We start from the raw sequence: 19,112 nt of genomic DNA, 5'->3' as shown, positions 1-19,112 counted from the left end.
CCACTATTTTCTCACTTAAATTATTTGAGAGTAAATAATTGTCATCTTAATAAATTAGAGTTAATAACTCAAATGGTCACACATGACACAACTATAATGATTATAGAGAAAATTTATTGAACTTTGTTTTGTATCAATAAATTTTAAAAAACTCTTTATCATAAAATAAAACAAAAAATAAAAATAAATATAGAAAAATAAATTAAACTATTATTATACTCGAGATGTGTGTGTGTATATATATATAAACACACACACTCTTGTTTTATATTACTTGTATAATGTTTAATGAACTTTCATTAAGAGACAATATTTTACTTATGAATTGTTCTTAAATTCATACCTCAACATTAACATATTAGTCGAATTATTATATTTTATATTAATAATAAATAGATTGAGTAATTCATATTTTAGAAACAAAAAATTACATCTAAATAATAAAATTTGTAAGCTAATTTATTTAAATAACTTTATTAGTATAAATATAAAATCAAAAAAATAAATAAAATATTAAAAGGATTTGAGGGGTATTTTTGTCTTTACCTAGAATAGTCACGTGGTATTAGAGCTAATACCTCCAAATGAAATGTATTAGTAATACATCACATAATATCATGTAGAATGTATTAACTATCTATGGATTAGTTATACATAGGCTCACATTCCTACCAAACACAGAATTAAATTATACCACATCTAATACATGAATTATTTCTTTTAATACAGCCTACCAAACGCCCCGTAAAAGTCTTATGAAAAAATATTAGATTACATTCTAAAATTTTGTAAATGTAAGACGATACTTTAATGTTTTATCAATCCCGACTCAAAGGCTAAGTTTGCAATAATTGTCATAATAGGGACCAAAATCTAAATAATAACCAAAAAAAAGAGGACATTTGCGTAAAGAACCATATTTGTAACATCCCTATAAATAGCCCCATATAGACCAAAGGACATCATTAATTATATCTTATTACGATAACAAAATTAAAAAAAAAACCAATTATTTTGCCTAGGTATTTTCTTGTAATTATGGCTTTGGTTCTTGAATGGAAAACACAATTCACCCTTCTCTTTATGATTGTTGGGATGTATGCATCTCAAGTCACTTGTAGTCAAGATTCAACCTCCATGGTGGAAAAACACGAGTCGTGGATGGCGCGACATGGAAGAACTTACAAAAATGATATAGAAAAGGCAAAAAGATTGAATATCTTCACGAAGAACGTGAAATTTATTGAGTCATTCAACAATAATGATAGTAAATCATATAAATTAGGTATCAATAAATTTACTGATCTTACTTCTGAGGAATTCATGAGGTATTATACTACTAATCATGGACTTAATAGTAAGTTTTCTTCTATAAAATCACAAAAATTATCTCCAACAACAATTTCATCATTCAAGTATGAAAATATAAGTGATGTTCCATCTGAAATGGATTGGAGAAAGAGTGGTGTTGTCACTAGCATCAAAGATCAAGGTCAATGTGGTAAGTCACAATTTCCCTATTCAAGAAAACTTTTGACTCTACTTATACACTCTTTACTTTTTTGATTTCATATTCTCTTCTTGCTAAATATCCGATCTGTCTCAATTATATGCCATATTTTTTAGTCAGTTTCAAGAAAATGACGTCTCTATATTTGAACTTACCTAGCTTGTACTTCTTATTTTATTCTTAATAAATGGTTTATCGCTGTAGAAATATCAATATTTTGCATTTGAAATCACAAATTTTAATAGAATTCTTTTTTTTTGTTGTTAAACTTCATCTTCAGTAAAAGTACATTATATAAATTAAGACAGAAGAAATTAAGTTAAATCGGTAACGATTTACAATATTGGTGTGGTTTAATTAGCCTATTATATATAGTAGGTTAATTAATTCCATTTTCACTAGGGTATAATCCATCATCCTATAGCCACTATATATGTATATTTATTATTTTACATCGTTATCGTTAGCCTATAAAAGATTTAAACTCAAAACACAAAAATCTCACCTTTAAGTTCTCTTATTACCATTATCCCCAATTAGTTTTACAAATTTTCCAAATTTCTCATTTTTAAGTATCAGATTAATGTATATCAATGAATCAAATTAATGTATCCCGCGCATTGCACATCAGATTAGAGTATCGTGTATAAAATGTAATGTATCTTACTTAACGATTAATGTATTTCACGCATCAGATTAATATATCAGCGCTTATATTATTGTGTATCAGTTTGAGGGATTTCTGTAATTATAAACTTATAAGATACAAATGATAATTTTACCCTTAAAAATATGTGATTTCTGTCCTTTATAGGATGTTGTTGGGCATTTTCCGCGGTCGCGGCCTTAGAAGGAGCAAACAAACTCTCAACGGGGAAATTAATTTCACTCTCCGAGCAACAACTGTTAGATTGTTCAACCGAAAACAACGGTTGTAACGGCGGATTAATAACCATGGCTTACGATTACATCGTAAAAAATAATGGTATCGCAGAAGAATCGAGCTACCCTTACGAAGAAAATCAAGATTCATGCAAGATTCAAGACTCAATAGTAAAAATGAGTAGCTACGAGACGTTACCTCCATCAAATGAACCAATGTTGCTAACTGCGGTGGCGAGACAACCTATATCGGTGGGTATCGCGGTGAATGAAGAGTTTAAGTTATATAAAAGTGGAGTTTATGATGGAAATTGTGGTGATGAAGTTAATCATGCCGTTACAATAATTGGTTACGGTACGAGTAATGAAAATGGTACAAAATATTGGTTAATTAAGAATTCATGGGGGTCTAGTTGGGGTGAAAATGGTTACATGAAAATTGCTAGAGATATTGGAAATAATGATGGTCTTTGTAGGATAGCTACTATGGCTTCATATCCTATTGTTTAGAAAATTTGGTAAAAATTAATAGCACATGAAATTTAGTGTGCTTGTTTGGTTAATGGTGTTGTACTAAGTCAAATTAAAAGTCCTTGTATTACATAATTATAGTTATCATATGGTCGCTTAATTAATAATTTTGTTTTGCAAAATAAAAAGCTACATAATTAATGATATAATTATCTATAAATTCACTCAACGTATTGTGTGATAGAAAAATTAGTCATAAAACAAAATTAAAAGCTACATAATTAATGATATAATTATCTATAAAGTCACTCAACGTATTGTGTGATAGAAAAATTAGTCAAACTCTGGTCATTTCACCTACAACGTCATTCAACCTATGTTGTTTTGAAGAGAAAAGAAGTTGTATGGTTCATATGAGCATGAATCTTTACACACACTACTACATAAACAAAGAAATTTAAGTTTTATGTATTGTCCATGTGAACAATTTTTACACACTAAATGAAATTATTATTACTTGTTGTAGCAGATAACATACTTTATTTTTAAGATCTTCGATATCATATTTTAAGGATAATTGCGTGTAGATATCATTTAAACAACTTGATGATGACCAATGTAAAAAAAAAAAAAAAAACTATTTATGATGACGGTATATAAAACTTCAACTTTAATAAATAGATCTAGAATATAAATGTGACTTTTCTTGAAACCAAAATGAACACAAGTCTTCTAAATCTTGAACCTCTTTCATGTCTGAAACATAGTTTGAACTTATGAGACACGATTTCACTATATATTTTTCAATTCTGACTAGAAAATTTTTATTATATTACAGTGTTATTGGTTTTAAAGATACACTACATATGTGAAGTATTATTATACATGCGAAATGAACTCAAGTCTTTTAAAGTTGGGAGAAGGGTCAAATATGCCCCTAAACTATTTGAAAAGGTTTAGATATACCCTGCGTTTAAAGATTGGTCCATTTATACCCTCGCCGTCCAACTTTTGGTCTACATATGCCCTTTTGAGCGTTAGTTGGCCAACTCGGAATATCCAATTCATTTTATTTTTATTTAAATGCCAAATGGATTTTCCACGTCATTTTTATTATTATCACTTGACATTTATATTCAAGGGAAAAGGGTCAAATATGCCCCTAAACTATTCAAAAGGTCTAGATATACCCCCGTTTAAAGTTTGGTTAATTTATACCCTCGCGTCCAAACTTTTGGTCTACATATGCCCTTATGGATGTTAGTTGGTCAATTCGAGATATCCAACTCATTTTACTTTTCTTTAAATGTCAAATGGATTTTCCACATCATTTTTATATATTATTACTTGACATTTATATTAAAAGAGAAAGGGGCCTTTTATGCCCCTAACTATCCGACCTAATTTTAAAACACATATATGACCCGTCTTTTAAGTAATCTATACAACCTGACCCTTTTTTTTTAATACCCTATATGGGTCGGATTAGGGCATAATTGAACCATTTAAATGGCGAACACTATCGTGCTCTGATTGAAACTGCCGAGGAATCAATGGCATGACAACTAAAGGAAAAGGAAGTCGAGGTTTGAAAAGCGTTTAGGCGCAACGCAGAGCTGGAGGCGCAAATCTGGCAGGTAAGGGCTAGAGCAAAGGAATTCACCGCAACAACGTTACAGACACAACTGCAAGCTGCAGCAGGCGATGATGATGTAAATAACAGAATAATTCACACATATATGAGTCGGATTAGGACATAATTGGACCATTTAAAAGACGGTCGTATATGTGTTTTAAAATTGGGTCGGATAGTTAAGGCATAAGTGACCCCTTTCTCTTTTAATATAAATGTCAAGTAATAATATATATAAATGATGTGAAATCCCATTTGGCATTTAAAGAAAAGTAAATTGAGTTGGATATTTTGAGTTGACCAACTAACACCCATAAGGGCATATGTAGACCAAAAGTTGGACGTGAGGGTATAAATGGACCAAACTTTAAACGGGGGTATATCTAGACCTTTCGAATAGTTTAGGGGCATATTTGACCCTTTTTCCTTGAATATAAATGTCAAGGGATGATACATAAAAATGACGTGGAATATCCATTTGACATTTAAATAAAAGTAAAATGAGTTGGATATTCCGAGTTGGCCAACTAACGTCTAAAAGGGCATATGTAGACCAAAAGTTGGATGACGAGGGTATAAATGAACCAAACTTTAAACGGAGAGTATATCTAAACCTTATCAAATAGTTTAGGGGCATATTTGACCCTTTTCCCTTTAAAGTTTGTCTCTCTTTCACGCTAAACATAATTTCAATTATGAAATGTAATAATAATATTTTTCACTATGTATTTTTCTGTCTTGACTAAAAGAAATATCGCGATTTAACATTTTTTTAATCATATTATAGTATTATTGCTTAACAATTTAAAGGAAGTATTTTTGTATTTCGCCAAAAAGAATGTCTTTAATTTCTCAGTATTGAATCTCGTTTTACATTGAACAAGATCCATCATTGCATTTGCATAAAAATAATATAATACATGCGAATTAAACCACATACATGCATAGTTGATTAATTACAGATGAAAAATATGATAATTAAGCGATTGGGTAAGAAGCTTGCATGGCGATCCCACAAAGTCCTCCCATATCATTAACACCTCTTAACATTCTAATGTATCCGTCTTCGCCCCAACTAGTTCCTCATGAGTTCTTAACGAGCCAATACTTAGTACCACCTTTAGTTACTCCATAACCAACTGCAGTAACACCGTGATCTAACTGATTTCCACAATGTCCTGTAAACACACCACTAGAATAAAATTGAAAATCTGATCCACCAGCATCGATCGCCACAGATACAGGTTGATTTGCAATAGCTTTAAGTAAAGCCCATTCACTATTACTTGGAATATCTTCATACCTAGAAATTTTCACCATATGGTTGAGTAATTTGTTCTTGTTACAACTACTATCGATTCCCTTGTAAGGATAGCTATTTTCTGATGTAATTCCATTGTTTTTTATAATGAATTTAAAAGCGTTATCCATGAGACCTCCTTCACAACCCTCATTTAAACCTATATCGCAATCAACCAATTCTTGCTCAGATAATGAAATTAATTTACCCGTTTTAATCATGTTAAGTCCTTCTATTGCAGCCACAGCGGAAAACGCCCAACAACATCCTACAAAATCGTAGTGTAAAATAACTTAGTCTAATTTTGTTATCGCGAATTATCATATTTGTTTGATAACTTACCACATTGACCTTGGTCTTTAATCCTAGTAACCGCACCTTTTTTCCTCCAATCCATCGTAATTGGAGATGAAGCATTTTCATATCGAAATGACTTAGTTTTTATTCGTTGCTTAGACGGTATTTTGTATCCGTTACGAACAGACTTAAATTCCTCTTTTCTACGATCAGCAAATTCATTGATGCCTAGTTTATACGATCGTGTTCCATTTTTATTTATCGATTCGATATACTCGAAATTTTGTTTGAATACCTTGAACCTCTCTGCCTTTTCTATTTCATCTTTGTATTCACGTCCATACTTAGCCATCCATTGTTCATGTTTTTCAACCATTGATGATTCGTATAAAGTACGAGATGTAGCTTGAATGATCAAGAAATTCAACACTAGTAAAGTAGCAAAAATGAGACTAGAATTAAACATATAAGCCATAATTTAACACTTGATTTTTAAATATTTCTTGGGTATTTATAGACCTATTTTTATGGTTCTTTGATTATTATTAATTTTTTAAAAGCATATCCACACAATACAACAAAAACAAATCAAGAAAATAGATGTGAATATTTCTTCAAACAGAAATAAACGCATTACAAAGTGGAAACAAAGAGGCAACACTTTTTTTAATTTATATTTTTTTTAGGCAATATATATGGAAGTTTGTTTTCTATTTTCTTTTTTAATTAAGTAATATGTTGGATTTAATTTTTTAATATATAATTCGCCTTTATGTCCATTTTTTTTTTCTTTTTTGGTGAAAAGTTGATAATATATTATCTTAATTTCAAGTAGAAGGCTATACAATGTCGCATAAGAGTGTCACAAAGGGACACTTACATTACCTAGATTAGTCAAATTACTCGATCCGTTATCCGATATTTGTTATGTTTTACTTTTCGAAAGTTAAACTATATAAAAGATTTGGGCAACTATACTTAAGATATATATACTTTTACCATATCGATGTTTCAAATTGCTACTTATAGAAATTTTCTTATACTAATAGAATTAATATAGTGAAAGCGTCATTTTATTTATTAATTAAGTTCATTAAACAAACATCATGTTCAATTATAACTACGATCCAAATCACCCACTTTTTTATGGCTTTGCATAAACATGATAGGAAAAATTACATGAATAAATACATTTTAAAAAATAATTACGAATTTTAGCGATACTTTTTGTTTATTACCATTTATAGCAATATTGTGATAAATCTGTAATATGTATTAAAAGTGAGTTATGTATGCAATATATTTGAATTATAATTGTTTTTGAAATATATTATATTTGTTTGGTAAAAAATTGTGTATTATAAGTGTATTAAAATGTGTGATAAATATATTATCCGTCATTAAAACTTGTATTATATTTGAATAATAAATTTATCTTTGTAATATGTATTAAACTTGTATTATAAGTGATCAAGTGAAAAAAAATGTTATTGCTATAAATAGTAAATATTTTTTTATTATAGTATATTTATGTAAGTTTTCCAACATGATATTAACATTACTTAACAATCCGACCCCTCCTAACACCTATCCCATGCAAGGGTGTTGCTCTTAAAAATCAAATTCATCACTTTGACTCTGATATTAGTTGATATCGAGTGATTTTTTTCTTTCTTCACCACTGCCCGACCAATAGTAAAAACACAAGTAGTTTCAATTACTATCTATATCCTCTAACTTTGAATATATATAAAAAAGAAACATTTAAAAGTATATAAAATTAAACAAATAATATACATTTTATATGAGATACACTCAAATAAGTTTATATTATTATACCACAAATGACGCATAATATATCATATAGAATATGTATTATGTCTTTATTTTGTTCGCGGGCCTTGTACGGATGGACCGTTAATTGATTTGGGCCTCATGTAATGCATTCGGGTTTCCCTAATCCCCTCTTTCTAATTTATCATCAACAAAAAAAAACCCTAGCTCAAAAAAATTGAGCTGAATCTTCTTCGGTTCATCCATGGAGAATTCTCGTTCCTGCAAGAGTTGTCAAAAGCATACAATCGGTTCAGATGACACAACAGGTAATCCCGTTTGCTTATCATGTGGAACTTTACAAGATTACGATAATTACGATGCCCAAATCGGTGGAATTAGTGGTCCAACCGGAACACAAGTCCGCACCGGCACCGCCGGTAGCGGAACAGTTTATAACTACAACGAAACAAAAATTTACAATGCCCAGAAAGAAATCGAAGATTTAATGTACCAATTAGGATTTTCGAGCTTGAAATCTAGTGAAGTTAAGGATATGGTAGTGAAAGTTACTGACGGAGAATACGGGCAGGGTAGATGGTTTACAGTATTAATAGGTGCTTGTGCTTGTATTGTAATGAGGATAGACGGGAAGCCGTTGGCTATTGTTACGGTAGCGAATATAGTTTGTTGTGATATTTATGAATTGGGTAGGATGATTTATCGGGTTGTTGATTTTCTTGATTTGAAGTTGCCTGAATTCGATATTGTTGATTCGTTCGAGCATTATATTAGGAATGCTCCGAGTTTTAGTGAGGTTTCTGAGGATTTGATTGGGAGGATGTTGAAACAGGGTGTTTTTTTGGTGCAGTGCTTGGTGAAGTGGTATGTGACGACGGGAAGGAGACCGTTGCCTGTTGTGGCAGCAGTGTTGGTGTTTGTTGCAAAGTTGAATCAAGTTGATGTGGTGATTGAGGATGTGGCGAATGAGTTGCAAGTGGCAGTTGTTACTTGTAGGTTGAGGTATAAGGAGTTGTTGGAAAGGCTTGTGAAGGTTGCTCGAGGTTTGCCTTGGGGTGAGGATGTTACGGTTAAGAATATTATGAAGCATGCGACTTTTGTTATTCAATACATGGAGTTAAAGTCAATGTCGAAGAATAGAAATAAAAATAAGAATTTTGAGGATGTTGGGTTTGATCTGGATTATTTGATCGATGATTGTTTGAGCAACGGAAATGACTATGCTTTAGATGCCGATGACACCGTAAATGACTCGCAGTACTTTATGATGGATCACTCTAAAAGGTTGAGTATTGAAGGTCCAAATAGATTCCAAATTTCCCAAGAGTGTTTAGCAATGATTTATTCAAAGATGAAGGATGAAATGCATGTACACGAGTCGACACATAGCAGAGATAATAGCATCAGGAAAAGGAAGAGAGGATATGGCATGCTTTCATACACAGATTGGTGGAAGGGCGAATCAGAAATGAGCAAAAAGCTTTTAGTGAAGCAAATAGTGGAGAAAGATGTGGGCTTAAGTGTTATGCCTCCTTCTTTTGATAGTGGTTGCTTGTCATATGAAAGGAGAAAAGAGAAGATAAAAGCTGCAAAGTATCGAATCCATAAGACAATGTATCCTTCGGATGCTAGTTCAATTGATACGATTGATGTAGGCTCCCTCGAACACGTAAATGCTGGAAAGAGAAGGAAAAGGAAAATGAAATTTGATGTTGATTGGGAGGATTTCATTATTGAAACCCTTCTGCTTCATCAGGTGGAAGAAGTGGAGATAGAAAAGGGATATTACAAGACCCTGATGGACTTGCATGTTTTCAACTATTGAAGATCTAACCGGTCAGCTCAAACCATTATGTCAGTTTATGTAAAACTATTGCAGAGAAAATTTTGTTATGTTTCGTTGACCGATCTTGCTAGAGTATAGGGTAACTTTTGTTAATATTTTTAATCTGTAGATTTGCGTGAGTTCCATACTGGTGGAATTTAAACATATATACTCTGTTTCTTTGGGTCCTATCTTGAACCTGTAACAACTGTCTTTTTATTTATTTTTCTAAGATGAGAAGTTCCGTTTTTCCCAGTACATTTTCATTTTTTAGTCATAGTGAGAAGTTCTCTCTTGTAAACTATCTTGATCTTAGCTCCAAGGCCTAGCTCGAGTGGAAAAAGGTGGAGGATTTGTGGCTTAGCTTGCAGGTTTCAAGCCCCACGCTATGCAAAGTGAAGCTCAGTATTTAGTGGTGAAGGGTAGAGGGGCGGGCCCATCATCCACAGTGTTTAGAAGGCTGTGATTGGTTAAAAGGGTGGGTCATAGATAGATTTCTCGGAGCTTAGGACTCAATTTTCTTTTTGATAGGTAGTCATTTTTTAAGTTTTTATGCAACACCTTTTCATGCTGAATACTATGGTGATTTGAGGGTCCATAGATGGTAAACAATGACATTTTTATGTCTAGTTGAAAGGGTTTATTTGTAGAACAGTTATTTGTCCATCTTCACCGATTAGGATCATTACTTTTCTTACCAAAGGGGAACTCAGAGTGTCAAGATTGCAGGGAATTATAATTTCAGGAAATCAAACACTTTTTTAGGCAGCAGCTCTTCTGATAATTTGACGCAGTCTTTATTGGACATTTATTTAAAGAAGTAAGAGACGAGATGTGTATGTTTGATTAACAAAATGAAGCAAATGCTGAACAATTCATTAATAAATGCTGAATGGTTAATGGTTATACATCGAATCCTAGTTCATGTAGACAGAAACTTCCTGCCAGCATTTGCAGCATTGAATAAATCTCTTTATTTTCAAAAGAAAAAGTTCTTTATATCTTCAAAGTGACTGAGGTATTTATAGTTGTAGAATCGTTCACTTTGGGTAGAGGACAGAGTCCCCTGGAGATCCCAGAAAGTAATGCAGTTCAGTGCACGAAACATCCCGTGTTAGTAGGGTCTGGGAAGGGCCACACCCAAAGGGTTTTGATGTAGACCTAATGCAAACATTAGTGGCTTCAGGGTCTGGGAAGGGCCACACCCAAAGGGTTGTGATGTAGACCTAGTGCAAACATTAGTGGCTGCTTCCACATCTCGAACTCGTGACCTAGAGATCACATGGATGCAACTTTATGGTTGCTCCAAGGCTCCCATTCCAGAAATTTATGCAAGATACGGACAAGTAAAGCTCTCTAGCTGTTCCACTAACAGACTTCATATTATTTTCACTCTTGCTTCTGTTGAGCTTCCACAATTTTGTACACGAGTGCATATAATTAGCTTTTATCATATCTCAAAATTGTTCGGTCTATTTAGTTGACTTTAGTCTTTAGCAGTCATTCTCCTGCCTTTAAGACAAAAGAAGGATCTGCAGTGATCAATACCAATTCATTTTTAGTTGATATTCCCGATATCCTTTGGTGTGGGGGATGGGGATGAGTGGTATGTTCTTGGTTTAGTCTTATTTTGAGAAACTTTTGGTTAGGAAGAGGAAGTTTTGATGCAGTTTACATTTCCAAAGTGCCGATGAAGGTGTGCTTTTTCACTTGGCTGGCTACTATAGGGGTGATCCTGGCAATGGAAAATCATAGACGGCAGAAGGTTGTCTGCATGAGCTGGTGTTATTTGTGCATGGAGGCGGGAGAGGATGTAGTTGCGTAGTTCTTTCATTGTGGTCTTTCCATGAGTTATGGTGGGATATGTTTCAAATAATGTGGTACTTGGGCTATGCAAAGAATTGATGTTCAGTTCAAAGTGTGGAATTAAGGAGGAGAAGATGCGGTATTAAAGTGGGTGGTGTAGAGAGAGAGAGAGAAATATAGGACCTTTTGAAGGGGTAGAGTCAAGCTTTTCTCTATTGAAAAGTAACCTTTGATCCCCTTTTTCTTTAGAGTTCCAAGTTGTATAGAAGATCGGGTGGATTTATAGAGAATCATATTTTGTTATAGATTCATTACCTTTTGGTACATTCCTTGTATACGACCAGGCCTTATACTATATGTATGAATGAATATACCTTCACTTGATAAAAGTAAAATCAAGATTAACCGAGATGAAGTTTTCTGCTAATTTACAGAAGCTTCGTGCACAATGATGACATTTTCAGCAAATTTGAGGTAAGGTTCGCATTCAAATTGCAATAAGTTTGGTTTTTCCGTAGCATTAAATTAATTTGACAACTGCAGGATGCATTGACAGGATGGACGAAAAGAATACCTCTTCCTCTTTGTATTGTACTTGTTTTTATTTAGAATTCGTGTCACTTCTGTTCTACGTTGTGATTTTCAGCTTAAGGGGCAGAAGCAAATGTTATTTACTGATGATTGTGAACAAACCTCCCAAGCTCGGGGTAAGGTTTGCGCGTACACTCTACCCTCCCCAAACTCCACTTGTAGAATTACACTGGATATATTGTTGTTGTTGTTTAATTACACGAAGTGTATCTTTCATCATTTCTTTCATGAAAAAACATCTAACGACAAATTTCTTATTTGGCTCAACATGTAGTTGACTATCAAACAGGTTCAAGCGTAGGAAGAAATCAAAACAAGTGCAGACAAAGACATATAAATCTGAAGATACGCATTCTCCCGTTACTGTCCAGCTGCAAAAGCCTCAACCGGAAAAGTTTTCGTGATGCCAGCAAGACTCTTGAAGTGAATCTTGCCAGTAGGAGGGTTGTCCACTGAGATGTCACCAACTGGAGGCCATAACATCAGTTCCTTAGCCTTCACTCCCTTGAGCTTCTTGATCCTGTTCTTCTCGACGTATCCAGTTATTTCAGCACCATAACTCACCAGCTTACTGATCATCTTAAAGTTATGTTCAACTTTTTTAGTTTGCAGGATCCACATGTACCCCGTGGTCTTCACAAACCCGACTTCGATCACATCAGCCAGAGGGAGAAGCCCTGCTGGGAGTTGATATTCTTCAAGAAGGGAAAGGGCCATTTTTAAGCCTTCCTCATGACCCTTCTTGACAATTGCTCCTTCCTTTTCTGCCATGATTAGCCTCACTTTTAATGACTTTTTGTTGCTGTTATGCTTATCTGATTGAGGGAACTGAATTTATAGTATGGTTTTTGCATGTAAAGAGACAAAACTCAATGGAGAATACAAAGAAATCAACATTGTATTAGCCACCAAAGCTACTGATTTTACTTTGTACCAGTCATCATTTTTTTTGTCTGTGTTTCCTCACTGCCATTTTTTTCTCTCTTGATATATGCTGCATTCTTCCGTAGAATCGGAGCCTTTGAGCAATGGTAAAGTTTATCTCCATGTGACCTATAAGTCACGGGTTAAAGTCTTGGAACCAGACTAATGTTTGTATTAGGATATATTATCTACGTCACAACATTTGAAATGGATCTTTCTTCGGACTCTACGTGGAATACTTTGTGCACTGGAATGTCTTTTTGGTTTATCTAATACATTGTCCAAGGATAAGATGCCAAATTGATACAAGGCTTGTACATGGACTAATCACATACTTAAACCATGAAGATCAAGGTTCCTTGTATTAAAAAAGTAAACCCAACATTACATTAATTCTTGTTTTATCATCTTGAATTTAATGTGCTAAATTATGATTTTCTATTTAAGATCAATTGACCCATATGCATTGCATTTGACTCAAATAAAATCTGGACGATTTGAATTATGACACGTGTATCATTTAACCTGGTTGATCTGTTCAATCAAAGACCAAATCCGTCCATTTATCCAATCTATATTCTTCCCTGATCTCCCCAACACACTCTCGATAGAAAGAAGAAGAAAAAAAACTCCCGCGAAATCAACCTTACAAACAATCTAGATGAGTAAAAATAGGAGGAACTTCTCAATTACTAAAAAATTATTCAATTTAAGTAAAATAAAATTACTTGTAACCACATAAAGACCAAAAGAACATGATAACCTCACAACAATAACTGAAAATACAAAATATAAATCAACCCCTCAATTACACATTTCACTCACTTCCCTGTTTAAAAAAATTACAACATCCAAAAAAAAAAAGAATAAAACAAGAATTATTTTTTTTTTTAAAAAAAATGACAAAATCAAGTGAAATTATTCTAATTGTTAGTGTAGTTTGTTTGTTTTCCCTGTTTGGGGTAATTCATGCTGAGTCTGAAGCTTCAAGTGATCATAGTCAAACTCATTTCAAGGTAGATGGAAAAGTATATTGTGACGTTTGTCGCACTCAATTCGAAAATCGACTTAGCAAGCCATTATCAGGTATTACATCGTCAGTGTAATAAATTTTTATATTTTCCCAAAGTTATGAAAAAGATGATATGTCTTGTTTATCATTATTATCATCAAACATAGTTTGTGGTTTAATTTGATTTGAGTGTTAGATCAATTTATTAGATCTATATATGGTTTGGGATTATAAAATATACAAAAATAGTTTGATATGTACATTTGCCTATTATGTGTTATATTGTTATTAGATTTTAAAAAATGTCATATATATATATAGGTCAGATCCATCTTTCATATTATGCATTTCTTGAGAATCTGATCAAACTTTTATCTGCTCTGCTCTGCTATTAAGTGAAATACTTGACGCCTTATTATAAATTACACGAATTTACTTAAATTTCATGTATGCATGCATGCATGCAGGCGCGGAGGTACAACTACAATGTAAGAACCAAACAACTGATGCTATCACTGCAACAGTGGATGGTAAAACTGATGAGCATGGTTTCTATGAACTCCTCGTGGAACGCGACCACGAGGACGATATATGTGAGATGATGCTCAAGAAGAGCCCCATGGATGATTGTACTGAGATACCACATGAACGTAATGCACAAGAATCAGCAAGAATCACCATTACAAACAACAATGGCATAGTTGATACTACTCGCCACGCGAACCCTCTATTCTTCTTGAAGAAAGAAGCTTCACCAGAATGCGATGAAGTATTTAAGGAACTCGAATTATTACCTGAAGATATTAGTCAATCTTAAAAGAAAAAGATTTGAGTATATAGTCGAAATATCTGAATAGAGTTTAGCTTATATATATCGATAGTGTAAAAGGAGTTTTTTACACTATCAAATGGTCATGAACCATGAGATATTGACATGTAGGATTTAAGTTTGTGTGCACTAGAAGTGCAATGAATTTTGATATTATGTTGATGTAATTTAACCTCTTATAGAAGGTTACTTACCCCTTGTTGTAGGTTATCAAAATGAATATGTATTAAATAAAGTTATCTACAATTAGTTATGTTTAATATATACTGTCAGTATATAGAAACTTAAAGTACTCGTACTTATAATATATAAAATGAGGTGGTTTTGTATGTCGTCTTCCTATCCTTCAATTTTTTGTTAGGGAAAAATATTTTTCATGATTTTTTTATTCAGCTCGTTCTTTGCTAGGTATCTAATGTGAACATATCAAGTTAATTAACTCATCATCCTATTAATTAATCAAAATTAGGAAAGTACTTACTAATAGTATAAGTATGTATCACCCTCTTCACAATACACACAAAAAAGGAAATATGAAAAAAAATAGTCTTTTTTTTCCTTCTTTTAGATGTTTTTTTTTTTACAAAAAAAAAATAGAAAAAAAAAACTCTCTTTCAATTAGTTGGATAATGTGGTGCAAAGGGAATATACCAAAGAAAACAAAATTTGAAGATGAGGGTTAGGATTTGGTATGTAGAAGTCAACATTAAAAATAATTTTTTGCTTCAAAATATTTTTTTTTCAGTAGACGATTTATCAGAAACAATTTATTTATTCTGCAAAGATAGAAATGAATTGATGATCTATTGAAAACACAATATATTTAACCTGCAAAAAATAAAGATAAATTTTACGTACAATATCTTAGAACTCCACTTATATATCGACTATAATATTATCTAACATTAATATTATTTTTGTTTCTTGTTCCAAGTTCTTTGCTCTTGGCTTTGTAGTTGGAGCTACATGAACTAACTTGATATATTTGTCTTCTAAAAAAGAATATTACAAGTCCTATGTTCCCCCATTACTCCAGAGTTAATTGGATCATAATGGAGTAGGTAAAAAAATTGAGAATTCAATTTTGAAATTAAACCATATATGTATAGTCACTAAAAACCTCTATAATTATGTCAACACAAAATATATTTTCTAATATCTTTGCATAACAAGTTAGAAATTACATTACATTTAATGATGTGATTTAGTATTAACAGATGAGATAATATTCCTGAATTTAATATAAACCATGTTAAAAGTGAATATTAGTTAAATAATTTTGAAAAGTTAATACAAATTAAATGACAATGTTCGAATAGTATGCCTATTAAAAAAATAACAAAATAACATACTGTAACCTTAAAGTGAATATCAAAAATCAAATAAAAGGAAAAAAACAAAGATATGAAAAAGGAGAAAAATATATATTGAAAGATAACACTTAAGAGCAATAACATATGTACATCTACTATTTGGTTTTTCTTTTTTCAATTAGAAGTTTTTCCAAATATTCTCATGAGATGGTTGAGATTTGTCAGTCATTAATTAGAGAATTATTTTAAATTTAAGTTACGATTATAAAATAAATTTTAAATAAAAATTTTTTTTTTAATGAATTCATTTCGTATGATTCAATTAGTTTGATCAATAAATTTCAAATATCAAATGATTAAATTAAAAGACAAGTAGATGTTTATTTCCTTAAACATTCGTAAAAAGTTCTTGATAATTCTTTTTTGTGAAAACTATGTAATATTATTCTTTTCTATCTCTAATAAATAAACACATCCATATATCAATGACCCAATAATTTTAAATATTCCAAATAATTACGTATCCCTCTTTTTTAGGTCCCCTATTTAGTGGAGAAAATTTTAAAAACTGAAATGAATGAGAATGTATGGTATCATCATCTCTTCCACCCCTAGCCATGCTTAAAAAACATAGCTTAAAAATATAAATTAATTAATAACTTTTTGATTGATAAATTTTAATTATATTTACTTCGATATTTTACCAAGTATATTTAACTTTTGATTAATTGAATCCTCTTTTTATTTTTTTTTATATTCATAAATGTGTCATAATTATTAACCATTTCACTATTTACTTACTCATATGTTATATTAAATTTGTATTGCTACTTTATATATATTTCTAGAGTAACATATTTTTATAAATTTAAAATATAACGTAATTTTTACACGAAACGATCATAAATACGTATTTTAACCGATTGAATGATAAATATCTTGGAGAAATAGTCATTTGACCTTGTAGACAATTGAAAGGTCTCAATGGTGATTTTCTATGAAACTTTTTGGGATTCTCTTGGCATGAAAAATAAATTATATTATATATAGTTTCATCAATTTTTTTTTATTTTTTTTATAATACAAAAGGAGAAATGCCTTTGTTTAGTTAGTGCAGGTAGAAAATGCATTATTTTATATTCTATGCTTGGGAAAAAAAGCATATTTGTGGGGACAATTATTCCCCAAATTGTAGTCTTTTAATCATCGTAATATTTATCTCCAAAAAAAAAAAATAGTTGCTATTAGAAACATATGATTTTCTCATCAAAGTTTACTTAAAAAACACACTAATATCATGTTGAATTTTTATCTTATTGGCAAGGAATTTTCAATGAAAAAATAATCAAAAAATTAATCATGTTTGACAAGTTAAGGACCACTGGTACAAAGCATTTCGAGTTAGTAGGGTATGGAGAAGGATTCACTACAACAAAAATAATTTTTAGCGGCATTAAATATTGACATTAATAAAGAGTGATAAAGTCTTTACCGGCATTAGTTAAATGTCATTAGAACCAATGTCGCTAAAGAATTTAGGGACATATACAAAGAGTGACAATTACCGCTAAAAGTATATATTCAGTGGCAATTAAGAATCAAATGCCGCTAATGATTATTTTTGTTGTAGTAATTGCAACACCCTAAGGGTTGTGATGTTGAAACTTTTTAGTAGTTATTTTTATGGCTAAAACCCATGATATAGGTCATACAGCGATAATTTTATCGATGCTTCAAAGTTTTTCTTCAAAAGAAAAACTTCCTACGTATCACCCATCCTAATACGATTCTCACCTAAACATGCTTTAACTAATTTGGAGTTTTGATGAAATTTGATGTATTAGTGTTAGTACGAACACACTAATGACCAAATTTTGGTTAATTCTATATATTTTTTTAAAAAAAATAAGAATTTTTTTTTTTTAACAGAAATTAATGATTTTCTGATAATATCTCTAATAGAATTCACAGACAATATTTCATTGAAAAAATATTGAAACACTATATCATAAAATCAATTATCAATAGTATTCAAACGAAAATGTCCATAGGAAACCCATGAATTTCTAGTAATTAAAGTGTGTGTATAAATATGATGCAAATTATCAATGATAATCTAAACTATAATCTAGTTGTGAATATATATATATATATATATATATATATATATATATATATATATATATATATATATATATATATATACTAATATATAATCACAACATCTAAAGTATAAATTATAATCCAAAGGAAGATTTACTAATATTTCACTAGCTAGCTTATATATATATATATATATATATATATAGGTTTTTCTACTAATATATAATCACAACATCTAAAGTATAAATTATAATCCAAAGGAAGATTTACTAATATTTCACTAGCTAGCTTAGTCTATTTATTTATTCCCACATGGGTCATGATTTTTATTTCTCTTTTTATTTTTGTACTTTTTAGTTGTGAATATTCTATCATTAGCTTGGCCACAAATATTCTAATGTCATTTTAAAAATAAAAATTAGCAACGAATAAATTTTATTACTAAATAACAAATATATATCTTTAATTTTATTCAAAGACGAATAATATCTGTGATTAATATTTAATTATACACTACAAAAAAGGAAAAAGTTGCTAAATAATAAAAACAAATTGCTCATCTAATTTAACGGTGAATTATTCAACAAACAAAAAAAAAACTATCAACTATGAACTTTTTAGTGAACAAATTGATTTGTAGAAAATTCATGTTGTTATTTGTAGTAAATTACTTTTCCATTCTCCAAATGCAATAATTCATTTTCAAAAAAATAAATATATATTCTTTATTAATTTAAAAATAATAAAAGTTTGAAAGAAGAAATTTTTTTAAAAATCTTTTTAGAAGAAAATCAGATTTCAACATCATACCGACATAAGAGG

At 31.0% G+C, this 19,112-nt stretch overlaps 5 protein-coding genes across 11 annotated transcripts; 3 read left to right on the top strand and 2 right to left on the bottom strand.

Moving 5' to 3' along the window:
• The first annotated feature begins 970 nt into the window (after positions 1-970).
• LOC101249528 (senescence-specific cysteine protease SAG39-like) lies at positions 971-3,030 on the top strand. The gene is made up of 2 exons (XM_004234206.4): positions 971-1,501; positions 2,325-3,030. Exons 1-2 carry the CDS (start codon positions 1,039-1,041, stop codon positions 2,900-2,902), a joined length of 1,041 nt encoding a protein of 346 aa, XP_004234254.1. The 5' UTR covers positions 971-1,038; the 3' UTR covers positions 2,903-3,030.
• Positions 3,031-5,438: 2,408 nt separating this feature from the next.
• On the bottom strand, positions 5,439-6,585 carry LOC101252848 (senescence-specific cysteine protease SAG39-like). Its single transcript, XM_069296116.1, has 2 exons — positions 6,139-6,585; positions 5,439-6,064 (listed from the first exon to the last, which is right to left on the bottom strand). The coding sequence occupies exons 1-2, from the start codon at positions 6,566-6,568 to the stop codon at positions 5,580-5,582; spliced, it is 915 nt and encodes a 304-aa protein (XP_069152217.1). The 5' UTR covers positions 6,569-6,585; the 3' UTR covers positions 5,439-5,579.
• Positions 6,586-8,092: 1,507 nt separating this feature from the next.
• Positions 8,093-12,880, bottom strand: LOC104646093 (uncharacterized). Its single transcript, XM_010319129.3, has one exon. It carries the CDS (start codon positions 12,878-12,880, stop codon positions 12,470-12,472), a length of 411 nt encoding a protein of 136 aa, XP_010317431.1. The 3' UTR covers positions 8,093-12,469.
• On the top strand, positions 8,132-13,022 carry LOC101252255 (plant-specific TFIIB-related protein PTF2). 7 transcript variants are annotated; one of them, XM_069296111.1, is made up of 4 exons: positions 8,132-9,723; positions 11,953-11,992; positions 12,165-12,225; positions 12,399-13,022. In XM_069296111.1, exon 1 carries the CDS (start codon positions 8,132-8,134, stop codon positions 9,710-9,712), a length of 1,581 nt encoding a protein of 526 aa, XP_069152212.1. In that variant the 3' UTR covers positions 9,713-9,723; positions 11,953-11,992; positions 12,165-12,225; positions 12,399-13,022. The 7 variants fall into 7 exon arrangements, with proteins under 7 accessions (XP_069152212.1, XP_069152211.1, XP_069152214.1 ...); XM_069296110.1 differs by having other exon boundaries at positions 12,384-12,437; XM_069296113.1 differs by having other exon boundaries at positions 12,165-12,230; positions 12,399-12,437.
• An 853-nt stretch (positions 13,023-13,875) lies between these two features.
• On the top strand, positions 13,876-15,067 carry LOC101249242 (pollen allergen Sal k 5.0101-like). The gene is made up of 2 exons (XM_026030257.2): positions 13,876-14,119; positions 14,513-15,067. Exons 1-2 carry the CDS (start codon positions 13,933-13,935, stop codon positions 14,860-14,862), a joined length of 537 nt encoding a protein of 178 aa, XP_025886042.2. The 5' UTR covers positions 13,876-13,932; the 3' UTR covers positions 14,863-15,067.
• The last annotated feature ends 4,045 nt before the right edge of the window (positions 15,068-19,112 follow it).

This window comes from Solanum lycopersicum, chromosome 3 (assembly GCF_036512215.1).
Source record: "Solanum lycopersicum chromosome 3, SLM_r2.1".
Taxonomy (NCBI): Eukaryota; Viridiplantae; Streptophyta; class Magnoliopsida; order Solanales; family Solanaceae; genus Solanum; species Solanum lycopersicum.
This window is presented reverse-complemented; position numbering and strand designations above follow the sequence as displayed.

What these genes read in the sequence shown, in the direction of transcription:
- LOC101249242 (XM_026030257.2), top strand. Translation starts at nt 13,933, where the DNA reads ATGACAAAATCAAGTGAAATTATTCTAATTGTTAGTGTAGTTTGTTTG. An exon ending in ACTTAGCAAGCCATTATCAG is followed by an intron (nt 14,120 to 14,512) that starts GTATTACATCGT and finishes GCATGCATGCAG; the next exon opens with GCGCGGAGGTACAACTACAA.
- LOC104646093 (XM_010319129.3), bottom strand. Translation starts at nt 12,880, where the DNA reads ATGGCAGAAAAGGAAGGAGCAATTGTCAAGAAGGGTCATGAGGAAGGC.
- LOC101252848 (XM_069296116.1), bottom strand. Translation starts at nt 6,568, where the DNA reads ATGGCTTATATGTTTAATTCTAGTCTCATTTTTGCTACTTTACTAGTG. An exon ending in TAAAGACCAAGGTCAATGTG is followed by an intron (nt 6,065 to 6,138) that starts GTAAGTTATCAA and finishes ACGATTTTGTAG; the next exon opens with GATGTTGTTGGGCGTTTTCC.
- LOC101252255 (XM_069296115.1), top strand. Translation starts at nt 8,132, where the DNA reads ATGGAGAATTCTCGTTCCTGCAAGAGTTGTCAAAAGCATACAATCGGT.
- LOC101249528 (XM_004234206.4), top strand. Translation starts at nt 1,039, where the DNA reads ATGGCTTTGGTTCTTGAATGGAAAACACAATTCACCCTTCTCTTTATG. An exon ending in CAAAGATCAAGGTCAATGTG is followed by an intron (nt 1,502 to 2,324) that starts GTAAGTCACAAT and finishes TGTCCTTTATAG; the next exon opens with GATGTTGTTGGGCATTTTCC.